Source organism: Sparus aurata, chromosome 5 (assembly GCF_900880675.1).
Source record: "Sparus aurata chromosome 5, fSpaAur1.1, whole genome shotgun sequence".
Classification (NCBI taxonomy): domain Eukaryota; kingdom Metazoa; phylum Chordata; class Actinopteri; order Spariformes; family Sparidae; genus Sparus; species Sparus aurata.
Genome location: NC_044191.1, coordinates 16,556,103 through 16,581,490, shown reverse-complemented (window position 1 = coordinate 16,581,490; position 25,388 = coordinate 16,556,103). Strand labels below are relative to the sequence as shown.

At 40.7% G+C, this 25,388-nt stretch overlaps 1 protein-coding gene across 1 annotated transcript in view; it reads right to left on the bottom strand.

Annotated features, from left to right (window-relative positions):
• galnt9 (polypeptide N-acetylgalactosaminyltransferase 9) overlaps positions 1-25,388 on the bottom strand; it is a 96,013-nt gene that overhangs the window by 17,063 nt on the left and 53,562 nt on the right. Inside the window, exon 6 of the mRNA XM_030417536.1 lies at positions 18,281-18,398. Within this exon, the coding sequence (XP_030273396.1) occupies positions 18,281-18,398 (118 nt within the window). The remainder of the gene's footprint in view (positions 1-18,280; positions 18,399-25,388) is intronic.

Below are 25,388 nucleotides of genomic sequence, written 5' to 3'. Positions count from 1 at the left end.
AAATGAGGAGTAAATAGTGCTGTTGTTGGCAACTTCTCTCAGCCGTGGATTAATGCACATTTGGTGCTCTGGTGAGCACTTCTGGCAGCAGCGCTGTGTATGTGGGACTGCCTCAAAATAAACTACTGTGCCCACGTTCACTATAATGGAGGAACATGTCACCCAGGGAAACAGTGTGACTCACTGATGTGTTTTTAATAGTCTGGGACAATAATGGAGGTGTGTGGTAAAAAGGACAGCCTCATCAGGCTTTGGGCACACGGACAATACGTGTTTGGTACCTTGGTTTCGGCCTTTCAATGTAATGTTTTATGACAAAAAGACACATGATGACTATCATCTGATTCATATAAAGTAGAGAAAGTGACGAGTAGATCAGTTCATGAATACTAATCATTGTCATCATAATGTTTCATTAATATAGTGTCACACAGACTTTGACTCTTTAACTACTATAATAGATTTTAGAGTTTTTCAGGTGCTATGCGTTAATCAATAATAATTAGATAAAAAGGTAACAAAATAACATAGTCAAGGTCTGTTCGCTGGCAGTGTTGAGCATCACCACAGTAAGCTGCATCAGCTTGTGCTCCTGTGGGCAGCCAAGATGTTTGAATCAGCCTTGAGCCATATGGCCAAGTGTGCAGCATTCATGGAAATGAGACACCACACAACATTTAGCCAAGACTCAATTATTATAATTTGTTTCTATAATGCTCAAGGAAGTCTGAAAGCTGGTGTCTAATTGTATTTTATTCTCTTCACCCTGAAACCCTTAATTGCGCTGGCTGTTTCAGTGGTTGAGTGGTTCACTGGGGCTGACCTCAGCTTAAACCCAACCATTGACTGGCTGACCCCTGATCTTCACTGCTGATGATCCACAGTGACCCTGGCCTAAAAAATCCATTAGTACTTTGGAGTAGGCTTTACCTGCTTTGCTGCTGCCTGTGACAAGTGCCACTTTTACACAATAGCCATCATGACTGCTGCATGTGTGTGGGTGCAAGTGCAATATCAAGTTAATGGTAAGTCTTTAGTGCTTGCAGATTCCGCCCATAACCTTTTGTACCGCAGTAAGCTCTGTGTAAGGCTGCCTTTCTTTGGTTTCTTTATCCAGGTTTCCTTTGTAAAATCAATACTGTGAATATATATATATATATATATATATGTGTGTGTGTGTGTGTGTGTGTGTGTGTGTGTGTGTGAAAGTTTCTGTGTGTGCTAAGTGCTTGTGGATATGTGCGGGGGGGGGCACTCATGGATAATTGAAAATGTGTATATGTGTAATTGCAGTTAGCAGTTAGCGTGGCACTAAAAGCAAATTGGAGATCGATATTTTCTCAACCACCATTTCCAGAAGGTCAGAAAACTAAGAGCTAACCAGCCTTGTGAAAAAAGGCTTTAGTTTCTTTGCATCACATCAAGGCTTCATGGAGAGTCACTCGACAAAAGTAACACAAAGTTGTCGATTTTCAGTACTGAGGGAAAGGATTCTTTTCTTACTTACACCCATGTGTTGTAGAGCAGTACCCAATTAAAAGATGCTCCTCAACAATATAAAGTCTGATTCAATATTCTATATTCTTATTATATTATATTCTATTATATATGTTCAGTCCACAGAGCCATAAAGCCAGAGCGCTAAGCCGTGAGAGCGCAGTTCGCTGTTTATTCCAAATTCATTAATTATTGAATTATTATCAAATTCAACACTGAACTTCTCTGTGGGTCCAAACAAACTCACTATGTAGTACAAAGTAGATTGGATAACAGGCTCTTTAGAAATATGAGTAACATACATACTATATTTTCTCGTTTATATGGCAGCAATTAACTGCACAGTGTCACGACTGCACCCCCAGACAGCTCATAATAGTAAGTACTGTGGGACTGTAATCATATGAATATAAACATCATTTATTCAAATTATATATCACAACACGCTGCGCTACAATTCACATGCTAAGTACACTGGAAGAAACTTTTAAATGCTCTAATATCTGCAAATTTTGGTACCTGCTGGTGTTTTCTGAGATACCTTGAGGACAGAAAAATGAAGAAGAGCTATTCGAGAGAGTTCCAGTGATGGAAAAAATAGATAACATGGCTGAAGAAATTATGCTGCTGTAGCTTCTTATATACATGCTAAGCTCTGTTTACCTCTGGGAGCAGGGTAGGGGCTAAGAGACCGTCTATAAGCCAACTGTATGTGTTTTATCTTAGGCAGTTATCCTTGTTTGTCGTATATCCCTCGGTATAATTAGTGTGACTGATTGTGTTTGTACAATGCGCATGCTTGATGTACAAACTGAAATCACATTATATCAGAAGACGAGCAGAAACATGAGGATCACATGCTGCCACAGCTTCATAGGACGTCATATGTATAACTTGTACGTAGATTGTGATTCGAGATCAACATCAGCACACATCCTTACATCTTCCCTTGAAAAGGTTCACAAGTGAGCGCCAGAGATTTGGTGATCAGGACATTCAGAGGACTATTGGTTGGACCCTTTTTTTCATATCGAGGCATTCAGACCAGAAATGACCCTTAATGTCATTGGGCTGCTTCGCGATAGATGGTAAAATATGATCCAGGATGTTTGGTGTAAGTAATACATCTGTAGTTTGGAGACCTAATGTAGGCCATAACACAAAAAGATTATTTTCCAAACACTGGATTTTGCACTGGACCAATAAACAGTCCCACTGGTGGGTGACCTACTGTGAGTTGGGCCTTGCTTGGTTTTGGCTCTTGCTAACAAATTATCTCAAATTACAGGTCAACAGTACACCAAAACATGTTTGAGAATACCTTTGAATTTCCCCAAAAGTGGTTGATAAATGAGAAAACAATTGGCAATGGTTAATTTTTAGACTCAGAATCATTTTGTGTTATATTCTGAATTCAGCTGCCTTTCACATCTACGTGCAGGCCTCAGGGATTGCACTGCACCACATCTCCACGGTGTATTTCACTGTCACCCTGTATATGTGGAATGTGTAATAGAGCAGAAAAAACATTTCAATGCAACAGAGAACATCTGGTTACATCCTAGCCTTTATTACCTGTGTTAAGAGACTCTCCGGTGATGTGAATAGCTAATTCCATGCCACTAACTATACAACGGGAGGGAGGCTGGGATAAATTTCTTCCTTGATTTAGCAGCAAACGACCTGGGACAAGACATCTGCGGGGAGTCAACTCTGCCTTTGAGGATCATCAGTGCTGATGTGACCTTTTTCAACGCGTGAGAGAATCACCTATCTGATGACTCGGAGGGAAAACAGGACAGCAGAGTGCCGGCTAGACCAGGAATGCTCACGGCTCTTTCCTGCAGCCTCTGTCTTTCTAACAAGGGCCGTCAGTCAAAGCATGCGTGGAACACATCAGAAAAAATGTCAGATATTTTCCTCCTCAACATAAAAGACTCAGTAAGGATGCTTGTGCTTTTGTGTTTGCGCTGGAAAACATACAAAAGCCACGCTGAGAGCGCCTCGGCTGATGACAGGGTCTCAATTTATGCTATTGTTTTGCAAATCATTGAACTATACTGTGGGGGAACTCATTTATGCTAACAAAACTGAGTTATAAAAAAGCCAAATGTCTTAGTAGTGAAATTAGAATACTTTGGGATTTAAATAAATGAAATAAAAATAAACATAATAGCATCTTAATACCAAACAAGATTGCTTTAATCTTCCACCTCTTACGACATCCCACGCTCAGGTCCTCAGGTGCTGCATTTTTTTGTGAAGTCCATTTTCTACTGACCCTTCACAAATTGGCAGCCGGCATCATTAAGAGCGAGCACTTAACTCAGAGCCCTTTGATGTAGTAGTGATGTAATTGCTAATTTGATTTAATTGTCTCCGTACATGCAGTTAGTTAATTGCAGATGGACCATTTGCGTTATAAGCTCCACGGGGCTACAGAAAACATCGGCCATAAAAAGCATAAAAGCTATTAACAGCGGTAAACAGGTTTCCACCAGCACCATTACACAATACAATCAATAAAGGGGGAAAATGTAGCACATAAAGCTTATGACAGGCATTCAGACAGGCTCTGGTCTTAAGATATTGGCTAATTTCATGGCGAATGTGTTCACATGTGGGTGAAAGAGCTATTACTCCATCACGGGCCATGAAAACTGCATACTATTCTGAACAATAAAGATGGTGCATTATACGTGTGCCCTGGTTAGAATCAATGCGCAAGAGACTGAATCGACTTCTAAGAAATGTAAGTGTGACTAGACACATTTTAATGGGCTACTTCTCCAAAGGAAACTAGTTTTATTCTTCGAAAATGTTTTAACACTACTTGGATATTTAGGCAATTGGTCAGACATGTCAGTTGGTTCCCACTGCATCAACCCCTAAAGGCTGGGCTATGCTTGAAAATAACTTGTTTGTATAATGTATCATTCAATCAAGTTAGAAGACAGAAATGCTCACAGATTGAAGGCAGGGGTGAGAAGATGGTCTTGTGTTGAAGTCTGTTTCCCTGGCTTAAATAGTGTTTTCCTTCCCTTCAAACAGAATTTTCCATACTGCTGCTCTCTGCGTCATAGAGATAACTGGCTGTGGGGGGTAGGAGGAGTTTGGCTTGAGGCTAAATGTCTTTCTTATGAATTCGATTGGGTCAGCGTTAAGCCAAGGCAAAGAGGTTTAAACGACTGATTGGAGCTTCTGGGTCCGAAGCCAATGCAGAAGTGACCAGACGATGACCATGGCCAGACGGCGGCGACTCCATGGGTTTCTAAAAGAAGTTCAATTATATGTAAGCTTATGAGAAAATGACCATACCTCTCACTTGATTTATTACCTCAGATAACCTTTAATGAGTTTTATGGTCTCAATCCGTCATTTCAAGTCTTCTACAATTCAGCTGATATTCAATTTGTAATCAGTGTTTCCCACAAGCATATTTGACGACACATTTAAGTATTTTATACTTTTATTTACCTCTAGGAGCTGTAGTCCACAAACCAATGGGTTGACAGTTGGCTTGGACACAACATTGGCCATCGCAGAGAGGAGCGAGAACAGATAGTCATTTAAATATGGAGTTAATTACAAATGTGCTCATTTAGACTCACCCGGAGGGCATTTATTGAGCTGCCCTCGGTTTTAAACACAAACAGAGACACAGATATTGTTGTGAAGAATGAAAAATGAGAGCTTGTCAGAGGAGTACAGACACAGCCAACCATAGTTCTGAGGTTGAGGGAAGGTGTTCGGGGGCGAAGTTTCAGGGGCTGTTTGACCTCCTGACAAGGACATATGTTTGAGTATGTATAGGCCCCTTTAAAATGATCCCTGATCTTCATCCAGCTAGTGAAACATTTTCCTGAAAATGCTATTACTAATTAGACTTTTTCCAAGTCAGTGGTTGAACTGGAAAATAGGCCACAGAAGAAGGGCCAGTGAGCAGGCTGACAACCCAGACTGAGATGATGAAAGCGAGTGCTAAGGTCATGCAGACTTAATAAAATGCCTCATCTTGCTAGACAGCTGACACATTTGACTGACAGGGAGTTAAATGATCCTGCAGTAACAAACAGAAGCCTCAAAGTTTGCCCGGATGAGTGTTGCAGCAGCAGGGGGTCAACCGGAGTTCATGTCCGCTTTCCTTGGCCATTCTGAGTGCATGAAACAGCTCGCCGTGAACCAGATCAGTGGGTGTGAAGATATGCGTGGATGCAATTTTGAACATAACTGAGACAAAAAGATTATCTGGAGCTGTTTCAGTGTGCACAGAGGGAGCAGCTCATTCAGCGAGTGTAACTCAGTATTTTGCTGTTACAGCAACACAAACATGAAAAAAAACAAAAAAAACTGTGATCTGATGTTTTATTCTTCTTTTGGGACATTTTCCACCTCATTTCACCTCGATAGAAACCTCTTGAAATTATTCATATTGCGGTTAATGTTCTACATTTTAATGCAATTTTGTTAAGAGCCATATCCCAAGTGCAAAATGTAGTATTTGTTGCACATTTGACGAAACGTGTCACTTTTAATCGGGGAGCCAATCTTGCCAAAACTCTCTGTGCATGTTTCAGCAAGTGACATTTGCCACTCTAACGTAAAAATCAATGCTCTAGCAAATGGTTTCTTCCTATGGGCTATCACACACATCAGGTTATCGACATTTTGGAGTCATGGTGCTTGGGACACAAGAGACATAAATGCAATAATCTTTGCTGTACATATAAGTGTGTCTGCATCAATGTAGTAATTCTACATCTGGCACCACTTATAAGTCGAGATGTCCAATTGTCGGAAATTAATGACTGCATTCCAATCAACCACATTATAAGTTAAAGTTGCCAACAATGCTTGCTATTCAAAAAAGTAACGTACTGAACTAAACTTTACTTATGTCTCAGCCGTACAGAATTCAAACAAAAGAACAAGGCTTTTATTTCATGTGTCAAATCATATCACAGTCACAGAGTGTTGTAGCCTCTCTGCTTCACTGGGGAGGCTTAATTGACTGTCAGTCTACCTGCTAGCTTTAACTTTCTTCACAAAACATCACGAAAATGCATTAATTCCTCCCCTCATTTGTTCCTCTCCATATGGAGCGGAAGATAATTACTACTGTGTCATTACCGCACTGTTGGCAGAACACTGGGAATTAACTTTTTATATAACTCATCTCTTTACTTTCAAGCGGCTCTATTCATTTAGTATTCCACTCAGATGGTCTGACTTGTGATTATGGAAACTTTAGGCAGCTCCGTGCAGCCTCTGTTTCTGTCGCCTGCGCGATTTCATTTTAAGTAAATAACCATAAATATTGATTCCTTTTCATTTTGGGGATATTCAACAGTCTCAGTTCACAGGTTGGTGACATTTCCAAACTTGAACGGATCATCATTCTGTAGAGTCACTGCAGCATACAACATTGATTGTGCACAAACATTAATCTGGCAGCTCTCAGTCTGGGTACCTGAGCAGACATTCAAGTTGTTTTTTTCTGCCCTATCACCTTTGTAACAGAATTAATTAAAAAATCCCAAGTGTGTGTCATCCTCTGACCAAGCTGTAAGAAGACCAGAAGAGCTGTAAAACTTGAGGCCTAATATTGAAATCTACTTAATTATCAATACCAAATAATACATTATTTAACTGACCATTAATCATAGTCATTTCATATATTCGAAATTTCTAAATATTGATTATAGCTGCTTTCAAGGTCCACTTTGCAGGTAAGCTGATTTTTGAGTCTCATTCCCAACTCCTTGGCATTGTAGGTTGGGTCGGTTGCCATCAAAGTAAACCTTTCAGTTCAGGTGAAAAGAACAGACCTGTAAATCTGTTAAACACGTTTACAGGTTCTTAATCTGCTGTGAAGGCGCCAGACTCAAGTGCCAGCAGACTCTGACCAAAAATGCTTTATGCATTCTTTGTGAAGTAAGGTGGATTCATACGCAGACTGTTGTCACAAGACCTCTGTCACGATCACACAGAGATTTTCACAATTAATTTGGAAGACAGCCATCCGCAGACTTGCTGTATCCACTTGAGTTAATGAGTTGTGTGCACTCAGTTGTGTCCGGGGAATTTTACACGTCCCTGTTTTTAATTGAAATGCTCTCCACTCTGCTATCTCTACACCCAAGGGATGTCTTTTTGCAGGAGAATATCCCAGAAAGTCTCACCCATCGCAAATAAATGCCAGAAAAGGCTTATTAACAGCAGAGGCTAGTCGGACTACGTGTTTATGAAGATATTAAGACACAGTGGACAAATTTGAGTTCTCTGTGATGTACTGAACCATGCAGGCTCAGGCATATACTAAAACACGCATGGCACTGACCTTTTTCCTTATTTAGAATCTGCTCTGGTGTCACTATCTATGCAATGTTCATGCCAACACTAATTTCCAGATCTGAAAGCTGTGAATATCACAGTGGTAGCAAGTCATTTTTCAAAGTTGCTGGCTGGGTGAGAAGAATATCAACACAGAAACACTGAGGTAGCATTGTAATAAGACAGACTCCAGACATCCTGATTTAATAACTGAAATCTATCACTCAACATTAAACACACACTCCTCTTCTAACAGGAGTGTAGGTGCCATTTGTTTTCACTTCATGAAGTATGCCGTTGACTGAGAGGATCTCAGACACTCCCATGTGTTAAACGAGATGCTTCCACTTCACACATGGCATTTGACGAGTTCAATGTGCATTAAGTAATTCACGACTTATTGACCGCCATCAGCAAAAGGAGGAAATGCAACATTGACAGGTCTCTGGCCCGGCTTACAGTGGTCTTTAATTACCATTAATAATACATTCACATTTTTACAAAAGCACAAACAAGCCAGCTTATTAGCACGGAGCCACGACAACACAACATCTAATTAAGCGGTTAACCAATACTATTAAATAACGGCGTGTAAGAGTTTATCTTTGAAAGGTGTGTGTTGGAGGAGGGTAGAAATTGACTTTTGAAACATGAGCAACTGTCAAGTAAACCTGAACCACTGTGTGTTAGGGGACCTGCAGTCTTATTCAGCGCCTTGACATTTGTGTGATGTGTCGCACCTTGAATGAGCCTTCAGTAACCTGCACGCGTCTTTGTTCTTAGCTGTGCACTTTAGAATTACTGGTTAATGAATAGTTCAACATTTTGGGAGACAATTAGCTTCCTGGCTGACTGCTTAATAAGAAGATTAATACAACAATCATGTCAGTATGCACTGCTGGAGTCAGGGGGGGGCTGGGGGGGCAATCCCACTGGTAAACAGCTGGCCCCACTAGTCCTGTCTGAAAGTAACTAAATCTGTCGTCCACCACCTCTGAAGGTCAAAATAAAAAATTAATGTCTAGTTTGGGTAGGGTTAGGCAAGTGGCAATGAAAAAGTAGATGGGGTGCAATATGTAATATTTTTCGTTGAAAACAATTAAAAGTGGTCCATACACCATTAAAAGTGGTGTATGTTTAAGTTATCATGTAAAGGATCAACGGAAGTTAGCATGCTTACCAACATTTGAATGATTCATAGTTTCATTACCCATGTCAGAGTATACTGAGTTCTCTACATTTTGACTGTCTGTGGACAGTTTCTTTACATAGCTTATATCTCACACTGGAATCATTGCCATGCTGCCCCACTGCCTTCCTCTCTTGTGTAATGATGTTTCAAAGCGTTAGGAACGGAAGGCTCCCTCCTCCTCTATTGAGAGACTGGATATGAGCCACTCCCTGTGGCACGTCCCTTCATTTCATGCCTTCCTTTCCTGCCTCTCTGCCTCATACATACATAAAATGGAGGATGCTGATGGAGAGAGAGATAGATAGATGCAGAGGCCCTTTTAACTGTGCTGTCAGAAGCTAATTCCATCCAGTTGCCGCCCTTCGTCTTTGATATGCCTGCCGATTTGCTGGTGCGGCCAAATCAGCGTGTGCTAGTACTCTTCAAATACGTCGGCCTTGTCAGATCATTTCAAGTTTTTCAGCCTTTAGTCTGAGACATCCAACAGAGACAATTACGTGCACAGATTAACTAATGCTCAGATAATGAGACCAGCCACTCTGTGCGTGTTAAGTGTTGCTGTATTTCCTGGTGATGATACTCTCCACAGAGACATCTTTTGATGCTCCTCCATGTCCTGAAATGCAGAAGGATGCGAAATGCACAATTCATCAGAGCTGATCTTAATTACCTTGTCAGAATGTGCTCAAATTAAGGTGGGAGTATCTGCAGTCACTCTCAAAAGAGGTTTTTAATGAAGTTTATGATTCACATGGATAATAGGCAGGCAGACAAGGTCTGTCTAATTAATTATCCCACCGGCCCTGAACACCACAGTGGCAACTCTCTGCGGTATGCTGAGGCTCAGGAAGCCATGTCATCTTTCCAAAGCCATTTCAGGCTGAGGAGTGTGCCACATGTCATTGTTACGCAGTAGAATATAAGGTACGCTTTCCAAAAACACAACATGCTGAAGTGTAAATTACAGATGTGGCCTGGATCAGCAGGACCTGAAGTCACAATGAGACAAGGTAGGACTTGAATTATCTACACATGGAAGGAACCAACAAATGCAAATCATGAGCACAATTCATCATGTCAGCTGATTGAATGCAAACCCTACAGCAACATAAAGCACATGTGTGACTGCTCCATCCTATGGCAGCCATATGTCGGCATTAAGTCCTTCAGTAGCTGCAATAATTCCTCGAAAACAATATCTGATCCGAGTCGTGTATACAGAACCTTTACAACTGCATCTATTATTACTTGTCTCTCCCCCCTGAGGCAAATGCAGGCTGGAACATACAGTAATGAACCATGGGGTAAGTAAACCTGAGTCCATTAAGCCCTAACCGATTGATTCAGCCACTAAATTATGCAGGCATTGAAAAAGACAAATGCCCAATCAATGTCCAATGCTATTGTTACCTTTATGCGGGCTGTATTGATGGAGAGCAGATGGTTCCTCCTATGTTGTAGCTCCAAGGTGTTGTCAGTGAATGAATCTGTCGTGTACCCAGAATGGAATGAGCAGAATGGAGCTGGGTTGTAATTAGGGCTAGCTAAGGCAAATTGAAGACCAGGCACAGACGGAAACAAATTCAAGATGAAGACTGCCAGGATTAAGTCCTCTCCCAAGACCAAGCTTAAACTAGTCTTTAAGCAGTAATCATTTAATGTTTTCTTTATTCTGATACTAAGGAAAATATGTCTTACAATGACACCTAAATTAGACCAGGCTCAAGTATACCACAGCCATGTTACAAATAGAGTTCCCACAGGAAACATATATCTGCAGAAGTCAATAGAGGACACTGTGCTACACTGTATGTAGCTACCAGATGTTTGGTATACGGTGCCTTGTTCACAGGCTCCTACATAATTCCTCATGATGGCATTTATCCAATAACTCCCCACATTTGTCTCTTCCATTTAATGAAGTGTAATTTCAGAATTCCTCAGACGCCTCAGATGTGTTCTCATCTCTGAGATGACTCAGTTTGCTGCGAGGGACTCACATATGGTCAGCGCCCACTGTCATTTGCTGCTTGACGGACATGGGCACGCTGGTGATTTTGAAGCTGCCAGAATGGCTGTGGTCCACAGATGGCTGGGGCTTACTGCCGCCTCGTGACGACGTTCCTGCCCTTCTCAAGGTGACCGCTGTGGAGGCCTGCAGCCTGCAGGAGTCCAAGGCAAGCGCTACAGTGGTTTGGTGAGCTGTTCTGACTGGGTGCATGTCAGAAATGTTCATGGTATGATCTGTATGATCTGAATGTTCCTGAATGTATGAATAAATGAGACAACCCACCGCAGCACATGCCCACATGCACACATACACACACACACAGACACTTCCATTACTAGCACAAGAGAACTGTGCGATATGCTATGAATGGGCATGGAGAGCACACGCAGGACCCATGCTTATCAACTTGCTCCATGCTTATCATAGCATCCCCTGATATCTCATTGTAGCCTGTATATAACTTTAACATTTACTGTGTTGGTCCTGGGGAAGGATCAGTGTCAGGCATGGTATTACCATCATGTCACTGCCATTGTTGTAAAAGGTATCCAAAAGTCATACTTAAGTAAAAGCAAGAATGATGATCAGGTGTTGTACTTGGATTATGTTGCCCTCGGTACTGTGTCTCATTCCAAGTCCTCACAGTAGTCATTATTTTTGTGGTCAGAACAACATTTGCATTGATATAGAGTCCCTGCAGCACCCACATGCTATCTCCACAACCCTGTAGCCCCAATGTGTTGTTACATTTTGTGTCAGCATATGCAACACGTTCTCACTGAATTGCTGAGTGAGTCGCTTGTTGAGTGTTGGTTTTGCACGTGAAGGGCACTGCAGTCAGTTTAGCAATAATACATATGTCCAGTTAGAACCTAAAGTAAAGCTCGCTGACAAATAGTTCACAATATTATGACTATCTGATTGATAATAACATTGTGAAAATGTTGTGTTTTCCTAGTTAAAACTACTAGGTTAGCTTTAGGCACTAGAAATACTTGGTTAGCTTTCGGGAAAAGGTCATACTTAGGGTTGAGATTACCACATACATAACATGAATTACATAAGTGATGTGAGCATATCACATTATGTACATAACGTAAGTTACATCATTTCCATTATGTTAAGTTACATACATAACAATTTCAAAAGAAATGACTCCTGACTCTTGGTCATATTCAGGAAGCGAACCCCGGTGGTGGTGGCGAGTACAGTGTATTCCCCCATCCAACCACCCGATCAGCCCCCAGTCAACTTTTCATTCTGCAACAGTGGAGGGGCGCTTCATAAAGAGTGGCTAGAAAGGTGTAGGGTTACTGATCAGGCTGCTGCATTTGACATGTTGAGAGCTGGCATAGGGCATTGCTTTGGAGCCCACACACAAAGCTGCGATTGGTAAAACAAAAGAGCTATAAATCCATCTTAAGTTAACCACAGTCACTGTCCACTTCCTCATTGCCTGGAGGCGTGACTAATATGCTAAAACAAAGCACAACAATCCAAAAATGACAGACTGAACTTTCAAAAGTGTGCTCTCCTTCACTCGAACCATCAATTTTACAGTCTTGTGTCTGAACATCATGTTAAACTGTACAATGTCGACGCCTGTATCACAGCATCATGAGTTAGGCAGTAACAGCGAAATGTGGAAATAAACTGTGTAGTTAGACATACGTGTATACATAAAAGAGTTGGTACAATACATTGCATTGTCACCACACTTTTAACATAGTAGCACGCTTAGAGTGTGCAGACTCGATTTAAATCCATTTGTATCTACAAATCCAGATGGCTTGTGAGGTTAATTATCAGTGTAAGGGAGTCCAGGTTTCATATCTGTATCAGAGGGACAGATGTTCTCAGAATGAACTAAAAGCAACATCTGACTGCATCTACTGACTGCTTTGAAGCAGCACCTGTTATTGTACCAGCGGAAATAATGCTCATCCTGAGTTCACTGAGGTTTTTTTTAAATTTATTTATGTATCTATTTTCTGTAAAGCCATCTGGAATAAATAGACGGTCTGTGATAGGAGAGCAGTGGGTGGTATAGGATGCAGAGAACTGTAAGACAGATATTCAGCTCTGGACTTATCCATTGGGAATGGTCCATGGGGGGTGGGGGTGGGGTGGTATTGCTAGCTTGGTTGTGATTGTCCAGAGAGCACAGTCCCAGAACAAGTGTAGCAGGCTCTCATGTGCGCCCCAAATGACAGGCACACAGTGAAGGCTGGTCAAGAGGCAGACAGGACCAGACGGCCGGCGAAAACTTTATGGGTGTTTTGACAGCCCTCCAATCCACTGATTCGGCCCAATGGGATTTGTCATGGTATGCCAGATGGCCAGAACACCACTGCTGTAAGACAGAATCTTGGGTTTATTGTCTGGTTGACTGGTAATTGATGCATCCTAGACAACAGATAATCCAAATTTTAGGCAAAAGGTTTTTCAGTGACACAAGAATCTCAAATATTTAACCATGAATGAATGTTTTTTGTTACCAAATGACACATTTATTTTATTTTTTTACATTTTCAATTGAACTGAATGAAGCTGGATAGAAGCTGATTACAAGCAGTAATTACCACAACAGATACATATAAGAAATTAATCTGGGGGATGTTAGCATGAAGTATGATATTGACATGGACTCTGGATTTTTAGTTGTGGGCTACAACTTGAGCTACAACTGCGATCGGCTCCAGCCCCCCGTGAACCTGAGAAGGATAAGCTGTTTCAGATGATGGATGGATGTTTAGATTTTGGCACACTGGCATCATTAAAAGTACGCTAAATTAGCTATTAGTGAGATCTGTTTACACTGTATTGACGGATGCACAGACAGCTATCACTGGACAAAAGAAAATGTAAAAATCTAAGTCTAAGACAGGTTCTGGAATACCATAACTAGCTCCATGAGCTGCCACTGCTGCATCCCCAACTGCTGACCTGTTGGCTGTATGATGTCTTCAGTACACCAGTGTGCACCTATCCTTCTCCCTTTTTAAAACCAATCCCTATATGTGAGTTATGTCTAGTGGTAGCATTCCCGTTAAATATTTAACACATGAAAACTGATGAAAAATCTAATTTAAACCCAAAATAATACATACTCTGTTGTGCTGTAAACTGTCATCGCACTGTAATAATTCTGCTTGGGATGCAGATGGGACCAAGTGAAGTGTAATTATGTCCCACTCCTGTCTAGCTGCTGGTACTGCTAGACTTTAATTAGCTCCATTCTCTTCACTACAGAGAGATTATGGCCAGATGCCTCGAGGCCCAGCCCAGGTGGCTATGGAGACGAGACTTCAAAGAAGAAAAAAATAAAATAATTTTTCGGTTCATTACCTCTGAAAAGGAGTTCCTGGCGAGTTTAATAAATGTCACTTAGACAAGGCGGCCACCCCATGAGATCACACTTGCGTTTCTTGGGTCTTGAAGTGACTGATTGATTTAACTGTTATAAAAACGAGACAGATTTCTTAAAGCAGCTTGGTTGGCTTCCTGATGGCAAAGAGAGTTCAAGGGGGTAAAGTGGCCTGGGCTCAGATTTGCCTTTTTTTGTCAGTAAAAGAGGTTAAGATCATGTTGGGGAAGGAAAAGGGTATGACTACATTTGGCTATCATGGCACAATAAAAACTAGGGTCAGGCAGGTATGTTGCCCATTACACTATCACTTTAATTACACATGTAAAATGAAAGAAAAATGACTCGAAGTGTTAAAAAATGCTGTTACATAACCTGTGTAGGGAGCTGGATTGATTAAAATAGAGGCATTTGTAACAGACGACCGAAAAACTTGGCCGAGACAGCTCCCATGTACACAAGCTTTTGGTGTTGATAATTTTTTTAATACTTATTTAAATACTTATGTAATCTTGTCCAGTTGAATTTCATATTCCTGCTGCTGTCATGATTTAAATTACAAATGAGTTGATTTTTCTTTTTTTTACCTATTGAATAAATTCCATAGATACAGAAAAAAACACAAATATTATATTGAGTATGGTAAAACACTTCTTTCATAAGTTAACAGCCTTATGCAGCCTCCGAAACATATACTTTGAAGTGTACATTTCTTTTGTAAGCTCAGTTAGACGTGCAGCTAGAACAGATTGTAACAGTGTTTTCCTGTGAGTAATGTTTGTATTAATTCAGTTTTGAGAATCAATATTTGACTCAGAGGTGATACGTATGCCTGTTTTCACAATGATCTAAATGATGTTTCAGACGCTAGGGAAATTGATAACCTTATCATGGAAATTAAAAGAACATTATATACAGGATAAACAAAGCCCCCAGGCTATTTCTATACAAAATTGTATGCTTTGTAAAAAGACAGTAAATTATTCATTAATAAACTCAAACAAATGTAACTCTCAGTGAATCGTCATACCTGTACCTTAATCTATATCAGCTGTTAACTTCCCCAAAAATCTTCAGAGTAAACAAAATACGTATGAAGGTTTCATTTGACATCAGCTTTAAGTGGAACCAGAAGGAGCAGCAGCTGCAGGGATGACCCTGGATAGATGTGATGTAGTATTATATTTGCTGACAGAGTTACCACAGCATCATTCTTTCGCCCACAGGAACTTTGGAAATGAAAGGCAATGCCCTGGTCTCCTGAGATGCTATATCAGCAAAGAGTCAGCAATGCAGGAGGGGTGGGAGACACATTACAAGATAAACTCATATTGACACTTCTGGCAGAATTCATCATTGAGGTCCCCGACTATTTTTCTCTGTTTGCAAACGAAGCCTTTCGGCAAACAGGATGTTCTAGTTCAGACATGCCATTCACAATTATTTAAAAGGTGAAGATATCACATTCCCATGATACTAGTGGATATGGCAAAAGGAAAACATTTGTTTTGAGGTTAAGCAACATTGAGCAGAAATAGTAAGAATACATCTAGTTGTTTCAAGTTGTTTTTGTAGTGATCATGTAGAATTAATGCATTAGGTTTTTTATTTTGTTTTCATTATCAAAAATATCCCAGACTATTTACATAAAACTATCAAACCAAATGCAGAAAGAACAATCAAACATAACAGTAACAAATGGCAAACAAGTAATGTGAAGATGGGTCTAGATTAGAAAAATAGATCTGATGAAAACGCCTGATACAAATCCATAGTTTATTAGTGCGGTAGATGATGTATGTAGTACAGCAGGCAGTGAGCATCTTTTCAGTATCCATTTTCTTTGTCTCTGCAGTTTTACCCTCTCTCTGTTCATTTCTTTTCATTTACGGATCCTACCCTGTAAATTATTGCACACCCGGACAAACAGAAAACTTTCAGTTAGATCTATGATTTATTTTCCCTTCCCTTGGTTTTATTCTATTCTTTTCCTCCAGGAAACAACACCGCATGCAGTGCTACGTGCCGTATAATCAGCACTGCACGTCCTGGTCTCCTTTCTGCTTACAAAGAGGCCAGTTCTTCGGATCCTGGCTGCCTTTTTACCCCGAGCAAGCTACAGAAGCTGCAACTCACAGTAAATTATAAATACGCCATAACCTTTCAGCATGAACCCTGCCTTTCATCAGCCCCCTGTAGTCTGATGGTCCTGGGCAGGCTCGGCAATTGTGAGCTGCCCTGGCTAATTGTTAAACATGTTCTTGTCAATCAAGCCTATCCCAAATGGCAACTCCTCAACCGGCACTACAATGAGCTGCCTGAGCCGCTGTTGCCTTAGAGGAGTAATTGCCGTCCACTCGCCAGAAGCCCATCTCCATTCCATTAGCGGCTGTACGATATGAATGGTTGAAGCTGGTTGTTGACTGCAGACCTATTCAAGCTTGTACATGTGCTGAATGGGCCCTTTTCCTGTGGCATGTGTTTCATTTCCACACAGACAGGCCAAACAGGGGGAGAGGTAATTGCATTTGTGATGGCATTGTGTTCGACAGTGGGGTATATTCTCTTCACTTCATAAATCAAAGAGCTACAGTAAATATTCATAGTGAGAAAAGACAAGGAGTCAATGAGGAGTGTGTGTGTATGAGAGCCAAGAGAAGTTACACTATATCACACAGTTCAGCAGAGTTGCCCTAACTTTATTTGGCTGCTGTAGCTGAATTGAACCCCCCCCCCACGAACCTCATCTAACTCCGTTGCATGGTTTGTTAGGTACACATAAGCAGCTCAACTGAATGAGAAAACACTGCGTAACCTTGGGGGAGGCCGCTGGCAGTTGGCACATAATGCTCGTTGCTGAGATATCACTCGATGATAATGGAAAAACAACTATGAGATGAAGACACAAGAAGCTAGATGACTGCGCCATTAACGTCAACGGCGGAAAAACATGCTATTGATGCAAGGGGAAAAGCCGCTCCGTGTGGAGTAATGATAGGCTCCAAAATGATCAGCAACAAATGTAAACGTCTGTGGCTTCAGTGAAGCACTGCAGCAATCTGCGGGCCGAGATCCGTTCTCCAGCCTCTGTTCGGATGCTTTTTCAAAGGTGGGCCGACACTTCAGAGGTGTCGTTGAAGCCATCTCGAGATTTTGGAAATGGATGTGGAGTTGACGTTAAATGAAGGAGTGGGATCTTTCAAGCATATCTCATTCCAATAAGCTGAAGGAGTGCGTTTAGATTCAGAGTGGTTCCACTCGGCTGGAGAGAAACATTTTCTGAATTTAAACGCCATCCAATTCTTCAGCAAGCCCCTTCGCTCACATGAAGCGTTAAATTCAACTCAAAGCAGCAGCAAAAGAGATTTACATTTTCCGTATACAGGCTTTGGAGCCTTTGGTTTGGCTGAAGATTTGCATTAAGGGGATTTTTTTTTTCTTTCCACTCCCATCTAAGAAACTTTGCAAACTTTCATCATGGCTTCTGTTGATGCCGCTGGGTTTTGTATCTTAAGCTGTATCCCTCCAGCTGGGAAACGTAAGAAAACTTCATCATAAGCTGTTCCAAAGTTTGAATATAGATTTCACGAATCATTCGAGCCAGAACTGCACATCTAAATATCACCCCCCTCCAATAATGGATTTGTAATTATGACTTTTTGTGTGGCCCTGCACACAAAAAACCCTCCAGCTTTGAAGGAATGCCTCATTAGAAACCAACTTTTCTCGCAGCATTCCTCCGAGCAATTTCAACTGCTGCTTAACACAGAGACTTTTAATTCAGTTTTAAAAAGAAGAATGTCTACATTTCAAGTTATTAATCAAAATTCCAATTTGAGTGGATTTCAACAGCAGCATGGGTAAGTAATCTGGTCCTTACCCGCATGCCGAGCTCGATGTTTTCGCCGCCGTAGACTTCCATACCGGGGTCCAGCAGACCGATGTCACCAAAGTATTCCCGATCGACCACAAAGGAGCAGCCAATCATAGCTGGAGTTCTGGATGAAGCAGAGGAGAGACAGCATCTTGTTTATCATTATCCTGCTGATAAACTTTGATACACCCACGGAGAATGCTAGAATATTCAATGCCATCAAAGCAAGAGGGATCTCAGGATTAAGATGGCTTTCACATCAAGCTTGGAAAAATACATTTAGCATTAGTCGCAGTGTTTTCATAGTGAAGTTACAGAACAGTCTTAAGCATTGACCAGTTTAATCATGTGAATGCAAATGTCTAGGATTTGATAAGATTTAATAGGGTAAAATGAAGCATCATTAGACCACCATCTAGACTGAAAAGCTATAATTTACCATAGATAAAATGTGATTAATGCTAGCTGCAACATACAGAGGCTCTTGTCCATTTCCACTGCACAGTATTACCTTTTTCTACTTGAGAGTATTCTCAGTGTTCTGTTGTGGCTTTCTTTGGCCACAGGGACCAGAGTGAAGAGTCTGACAGTTTGAATTGTTTGTCTGAATTTATCATCAGCCCAGTTCAGCCCGGTGTAGTGTAAAGAAGAAGCCACTGTGATTGAGGCAGATGTGTCTCTCATGCAGTCACAACTGGATGGGCTACTGGATTTCCGTGTGTCAGATCAGTCAACCTCTTGTTATTGCTTGAGAATGCTGCTTTAAAATCCCCCTTTGGCCATTTGGAGAAGCAAAAGAAGCTGTAAACACATCCTATATTATCTTATAAAGTTGTTCTAACTAATGTGTGAGCAAACCGCTTCTTTATTTAAGCATCCAGCAGAGACAGAGCATCAATGTGAAGATGAATGTAAGGCCAATATTTACACGTTTTTTTTTTTTAGTTCTGGTTTGGGCTTGATTGCTATATAATGCTCTTTAATTAGCTAGTTGCTACCTTGTTTGGTGCTGGGCAGGCGGTGAACAGCGGGTAAATCAGAGCATTTTCTCTGAAGACAGCTGCTGGAAACAGGTTTGATGAAAGTGGTGAGATTTAAATACTCCCGTAACATGAAAACAATGCACTAAAAGAGGATAAAATGCTCTGTGTCATCAATGGGTATTGCAGCAACTGGGGGATTATTCGCTAACTGTTGTTTAATGTAGCTGCCATTAGGTAGTTAGCTCAGCAGTGCAGTTAGCGGTCCAGACTGGGAGCTTGGAGCACTGGTTGAGTGTTGCTGTGGCACAGGAGCTATGGACCAAAGGGAGGAGGAGGAGGTTTTAAGGCCCAGCACACAGAGGACCCAGTAAGCAATGCTAACAGGTGACTCCATAACTTAATGTCAGAACTGTTAAGTATAGATCTTACAGAAAAAAATCTTTTCTTCAAAAAAAGCAATGTAGCTTTAATATTTTATAGAAAACAAATAGAAAAGCACTGTCCAGAATAGCATTTTAACCGTATCTGTTCATAGAAAATAAACTTTAAAATACCCTTACTCTAACCCTTAAAGTTCACAAATAGCACACATTTAAAGCTTCCCAAGTTCAGCAGGTAGAGCAAAAGATGGAGAGTGTTTTTTTGTCTTTTTCACAAAAAGAAGTGGATACTTCCCACTTTCACTGAAAGGAATGGTCCCTCTTTAGCTGCTGTCCCCTCAGGGCTGCTTTCCACAACTATTATCTGTCAGTTCTTAAGTGCTCTGGGACAAAGCCCCGCAAAAACCATTACATTCATACAGAGTACGGGGCTGTGTTATTTTTCTTTCCTCTAAAATGACCAATGAGTGGCTTTATTCTTCTTCCTGGAATGGCTCCCAGGATAAGTTCACCATATATTATCACACACACACACACACTCGCAGAAGAGTCCATTGTGTGTCTGCCCACTTACGTTTGAGGGACATGACAGTAGGAAGTACAGGAAAGAGGGAGCTGCATTGTGATTCACTGACTCCGTATTAATAGAGTGTGCTGAGCCAAGAAAGAAAAAGTGCTTTTAGGTTTAGACCCTGTCAAAACACACTGTCACACTCCTGCCACTGAGTGTTTCTTAGAAAATCCTTGATCAGTAGATAAGTAAACCTCGTTGTAGGGATAGATGTTAACCCATCTGGACCATTATATCTCCAAGAAAAACTTTGCTGACATCAAGCTTGATGGCTTGACATTCGTATTATTGTTATATGTGTAGTGTCAAATAATCACTGCAACTTGCTCCACATAAGAGGTTTAAAAGAAACAACAGTGCAAAAACAAAGTTGTTTTTTGTTTGAATATATATATATATATATATATATATATATATATATATATATATATATATATATATATATATATATATATTGCTTTGTGGTGATTGAAAGTTACAGCTGGACACCTTATACAACATGTCTTCCCACATAAATGACTGACCATGTTGCTTTAGAGAGACATAACTAATGACAGACCCAGAAGCACAAAACCACATTCGTTTTTGGCTGAGGCACAAAAGCTACTTGGTTACTTGGTAACATTATGAAAGTTTAAAGAACTCACCGCTGAGTTTAGATTTGGAATGGGACACAAACTGCAGTGTCCCGGGGAAAAGTCCTGTGCTTGTTTGTCCCAACTACCAACCACATCCACCTCCTTGTCCTGACTCCTTGGCTCGTATCCTCTTAAACGTCACCTTAGTTCCTCCTTTGCTCCTGTCATAATTAAGATAGCCACTAGAGGCAGCTGCCTAACAATTAGTGCCAATATTCGGTCATACTTGGCTGCTTGCACAGATGACCTATACATCAGATTTTCGGGTGAGGACGGCCTGGCCTCATGGCAACAATTTGTTTTCTATGACCCCCATCACTTATGTGACACCCAACAATTACAATGACAAACACTTCGTAGAAAATGAATTCTCAAATGAATGCTTAGCATCTTTGCTATCATTATCCGTAATCCTTAAAGCCTTTGTTCCGAACTTGTTAAACTGGCCCATTCTGACTGACATATATGCTCTCTCTGCCTGATGTAGCCTCACATAGTCTTAGTTTAAATTATAAGGATGTGACAGAGAGGCTTTGAAGTGCCGTTATTTGCACTCACTGTGCAGCAGATAAAAAGACAGACACAGCACTCACACCCCCGTTCACCTCGTCCTTTCTCCTCTCTTGACAAGTGACCTACCTTGGCTGCCTGCACAGTGCAGGTCTCTTTGAGTGCTCTCTTTAGAGTGAGCTCCCTGGAAATGTAAACACTGTTTCAGTGCTTAAGTTCAGACTCAGCACCTTACATCAGATGCGCGTGATGAGGAAGCAAAAAATCTCTCGCTGACCAACGTGTGTTGTGCTCGCAATGAATTTCCACGCCAGGTACAGCGAAAAGGTCATTAAAGAAACATTGTCACATGGATAACGGTCAGGTAGTTGGTGGGTTATGTATTGGTAATCATTTAATAGGAAAAGTAAAGAGAACAAAGGATAGCTAAGTCAGGTGTCTCTCTCATTTGTCTGGTGTGCGAGGTGATCAAACATGCAATATTTAGCCATGAAAAAGTAATTCCCTGATTCGAGCCAATTAACTGAAGCCAATTAAATGAATAATTAGAGCCAGCTGTTCCTCTACAGACAATCAAACAGCGACTGTTTCACCCTGAATCTCAATTTTACAGCAGCGATGAACAATCAAAGAGAAAAATATTTCTCAATTGACAAAACGTTAAACACACTGCACAAGTGTGACTCTCCCATCAACATGTATGTGAAATACATTACAGTCCCCAGTGGCTTTTCTGTAATAATTTGTAAGTGGGAATGACACAGTGAGCCAGTGTTCTTTCTCTGCCGTTCACCTGTTTGTTCTGCCTCTTTGTAACGACACTCAGAGGTTTGTCAGACTGCAACGGTGGGAGAGAGTGTGAGGAAATCACAAGAGGTACTGTTACAAAGTAACTTCTCTGCTGCAGCAGACATCACAGATTGATGAAGGACTTTTTCAAGCTGATTTCTTCCTCAGTGTCACCAGGTTTAGTTATTTTTAGTGTACAGATGGTCAGCCTGCAGGGCTCATCGCCCCTCACACCCCTTAACTTTGGCCCCTAGATGATTTTTTGCAGTGTGCAATGTGAACATGTGATGAGTGTCTGCGATTTGGCAAGATAAAGACTTTTCATTTAGGATTGCTCACTTCTCTTCCAGATGAAGACGCTGCTGTTCAAACTGTTTTTGACAGTGACATCTGGCTTGTACATGACGTCCTTGATGCATGACAGCCCTGATGCTTCAAATACGGTATAAGAGATATTAGAGTTTCAGTAATTTTATAAGTAATTTATCTGAAAGTACTACGTTTTAACACATTTGATCCATAGAGTAATATCTTTTAAACAAATACATATTAACAAACATTTGAAAAGCCATATAGCATCTTGTGATCTAGCCATGTGATGGTAGCAACCTGCAGATCTTCTCTTTTTTATTCATTGTGTGGCAGATGTGGGTGATATGCATCAGAATATCAGTTCTTGATAACACAGTCGGTTTGCTCGTTATTATTTACTGTCACACCTGTTTAAAGTGCAGCATTGTGTAAAGTCACGTTTAATGCTTCTTCACCAATAATTTTCTGATTTATGTTAAACTTCCAAACTTAGGGAAAGCTTCTGCTCCTAATTGTCTCCCTAAGTCGCATTTATGTATCGTACTCAAATGCATTCAAACCTCAGATCTTGTTCAAGCATCTGCTTACACTACATTTTCAGAGAGAAATATCATCCACTGGACATGAATAACAAAAGTAACTTGGCTACAGCCATTACCCGGCTCACAGGATGAAACTATGGGTTTCCTTGATGAGTCAGTGCTGCAGAATGTGACAGCATAATCACGTTCACAAGGGACCCCTGATTGCTCAAAGAAGACGTGTGATACAACAGAAAAGCTGTAACACTCCTCCTTACATGAATTTTTGAATCATATGGACAAGATTAGTGGTTCAAGTAATTAATCATTTTAGAAAAATAGCTATTTTTACCCATCAGCAGCTATCTAGATCATTAAAGGGGCAATATGCTTATTTTGAAGACTTTGGTTAAAATATCCTTTCAAAAGTAAATCACAGTGTTTCCTTTGTAGTTATGTCTTATTTAAAAAAAAAAAAAAAAAAAACAGTTTACACATTTAAATAACACTCTCTTAATGATTTTGGTTAAAGATTTTATTTTTTACCACACATCAAAACCCCTTGGTGGCCATTTACCCTCCCTCCCTCCCTCCCTCCTCTATCCTGTCAATGATCACTGTAGTTGCAGACGAAAACCCCCTTTTGTCAACTCCAAACCAACTAAAATAGTTGCACTCCTCTGTACTCGTGGCTGTTATGTGCAGTCTTGTGCCCCTTTTACTCGCTTTGTTGTTGACTGTGTCCAAACAGCCAGAAAAGGATTTGAAGCTCCACTCTGAATGGCCACAGAGCTTCTGTTGTTGATGGGCAGAAACCTCGAGGAAACAAGTGGGAGAATGATTTCCAATAGAAATCCACACAGCCGACACACTTCAGCCGGGCCTTGAGGCGATGTGTCCATTTGCAGCAAAGTGTCAATATGGAACACGAACCAGCTCTGCAGTGTCTGAGGCTTTACTGCTATCTTACTTCCATTTCAAGTCAAGCACTTGATGCTCAATAATACATTATTCTCACAAAAATCTTGACATGACATCCAATATTCAGGTCTAAAGTATAAACTGTTATCACATCGTGTGTTTGTAGGAGACCAAGTATTAAATGAAACTGTTATTGCTTTGCCTACGCTGGACTGAGCAAGGTAATGAAACTGGTTTGGAATTTAGTTTTTGTTGCTCCAGGTCAAAATCTGACAGTGTGTGTGTGTGAATGTGTTAGCTTATGATAGTGTGTGATATTAGAAGACGTTCTGACGTGTTTCATGTTTGCAGCTTGGTGAACAAGCAGCAGCCAGGGCTTTAAGTGATACAAATGTAAAAAACGTTTTTTGGAATATTTCCCGATGGGTCCAGAATCAACTAACAGAGTCAATCAGCTGTAAAGCAGCTGATCAGTTGGTTGTAGAAAAACACAAGAATCAGGTCCTACTGCAACTACTTTACTATTCTGAGTGTTACAATTATTTTTGCGATGTCTGATTATGCTCTTTATGCTTGTCCTTGATCCTCTAAAACAAAATCAACCCTTTCTCTTTTCATCAGTGTCTTTTGTTATTCTTGCAATAGCCTGGCCTTTAAGGCTTTAAGGCTGCAATAATCAACATTCTTAAAATAATATAACAATTATCCCATGATTAACAAACTCCCCTCAGTTTTAAATACCTTTAAAGACCAAGAAGCTTTAGCAGAGCTAAAAGAGAGGGAATATTTAACTTACAACAGCCAGGTGACCAGAGATATGGCTCCAAATGAATAACGATGTTGCTCCTAACTGCTGGTTGTGTGATAACAAATCTCAGCAATTGCATCCTCACTGAAGTGTCCTTGAGCAAGGCACAGAACACCATCAGTGCTGCTGCTGTATCACTGACCTGTGACCTCCCAGTAGATATGGACAGATAATGTGCCGCATTGTTCGAGGGCTGCATCGCAGAGGCAGCAATTTTAAATTTTTTTTGCATTATAGCATTATAATGAAGTCCCGTAGTGCTGCAGAGACGCACTCACCTCCAGAAATTATTCTCCAGATGTAAGAAAACATGTTTTTCTATGATGGAGATCCCCAAAAAATGCCACTTCTTCGTACTCAGAGTAGTTTTTACTGTGAAAATCACAAAATTGTGAGGTAAAATTGATAATTCACAAGGCTGTCCTCAAAGGAGGAAGTGAGGAGAAGTAGTATTAAGAATGAAAACTCCATAAAGAGAGGAGGTCGGGGAAAGGACTTTCACTCAGGAGACTACTGTTCATGTCAAGTATGAAATCTGTCAGTTTACCTACAAATGTAGTGGAGTTATGTCACGTACTTTGCATAACTTAAGTATGTAAAGTAGGTTATGTAGTTAGCAGTGTAATTATTTTAACCCAAACAACAATCTTCTCCTAAACTCACAACCGCATTGTTTTATTA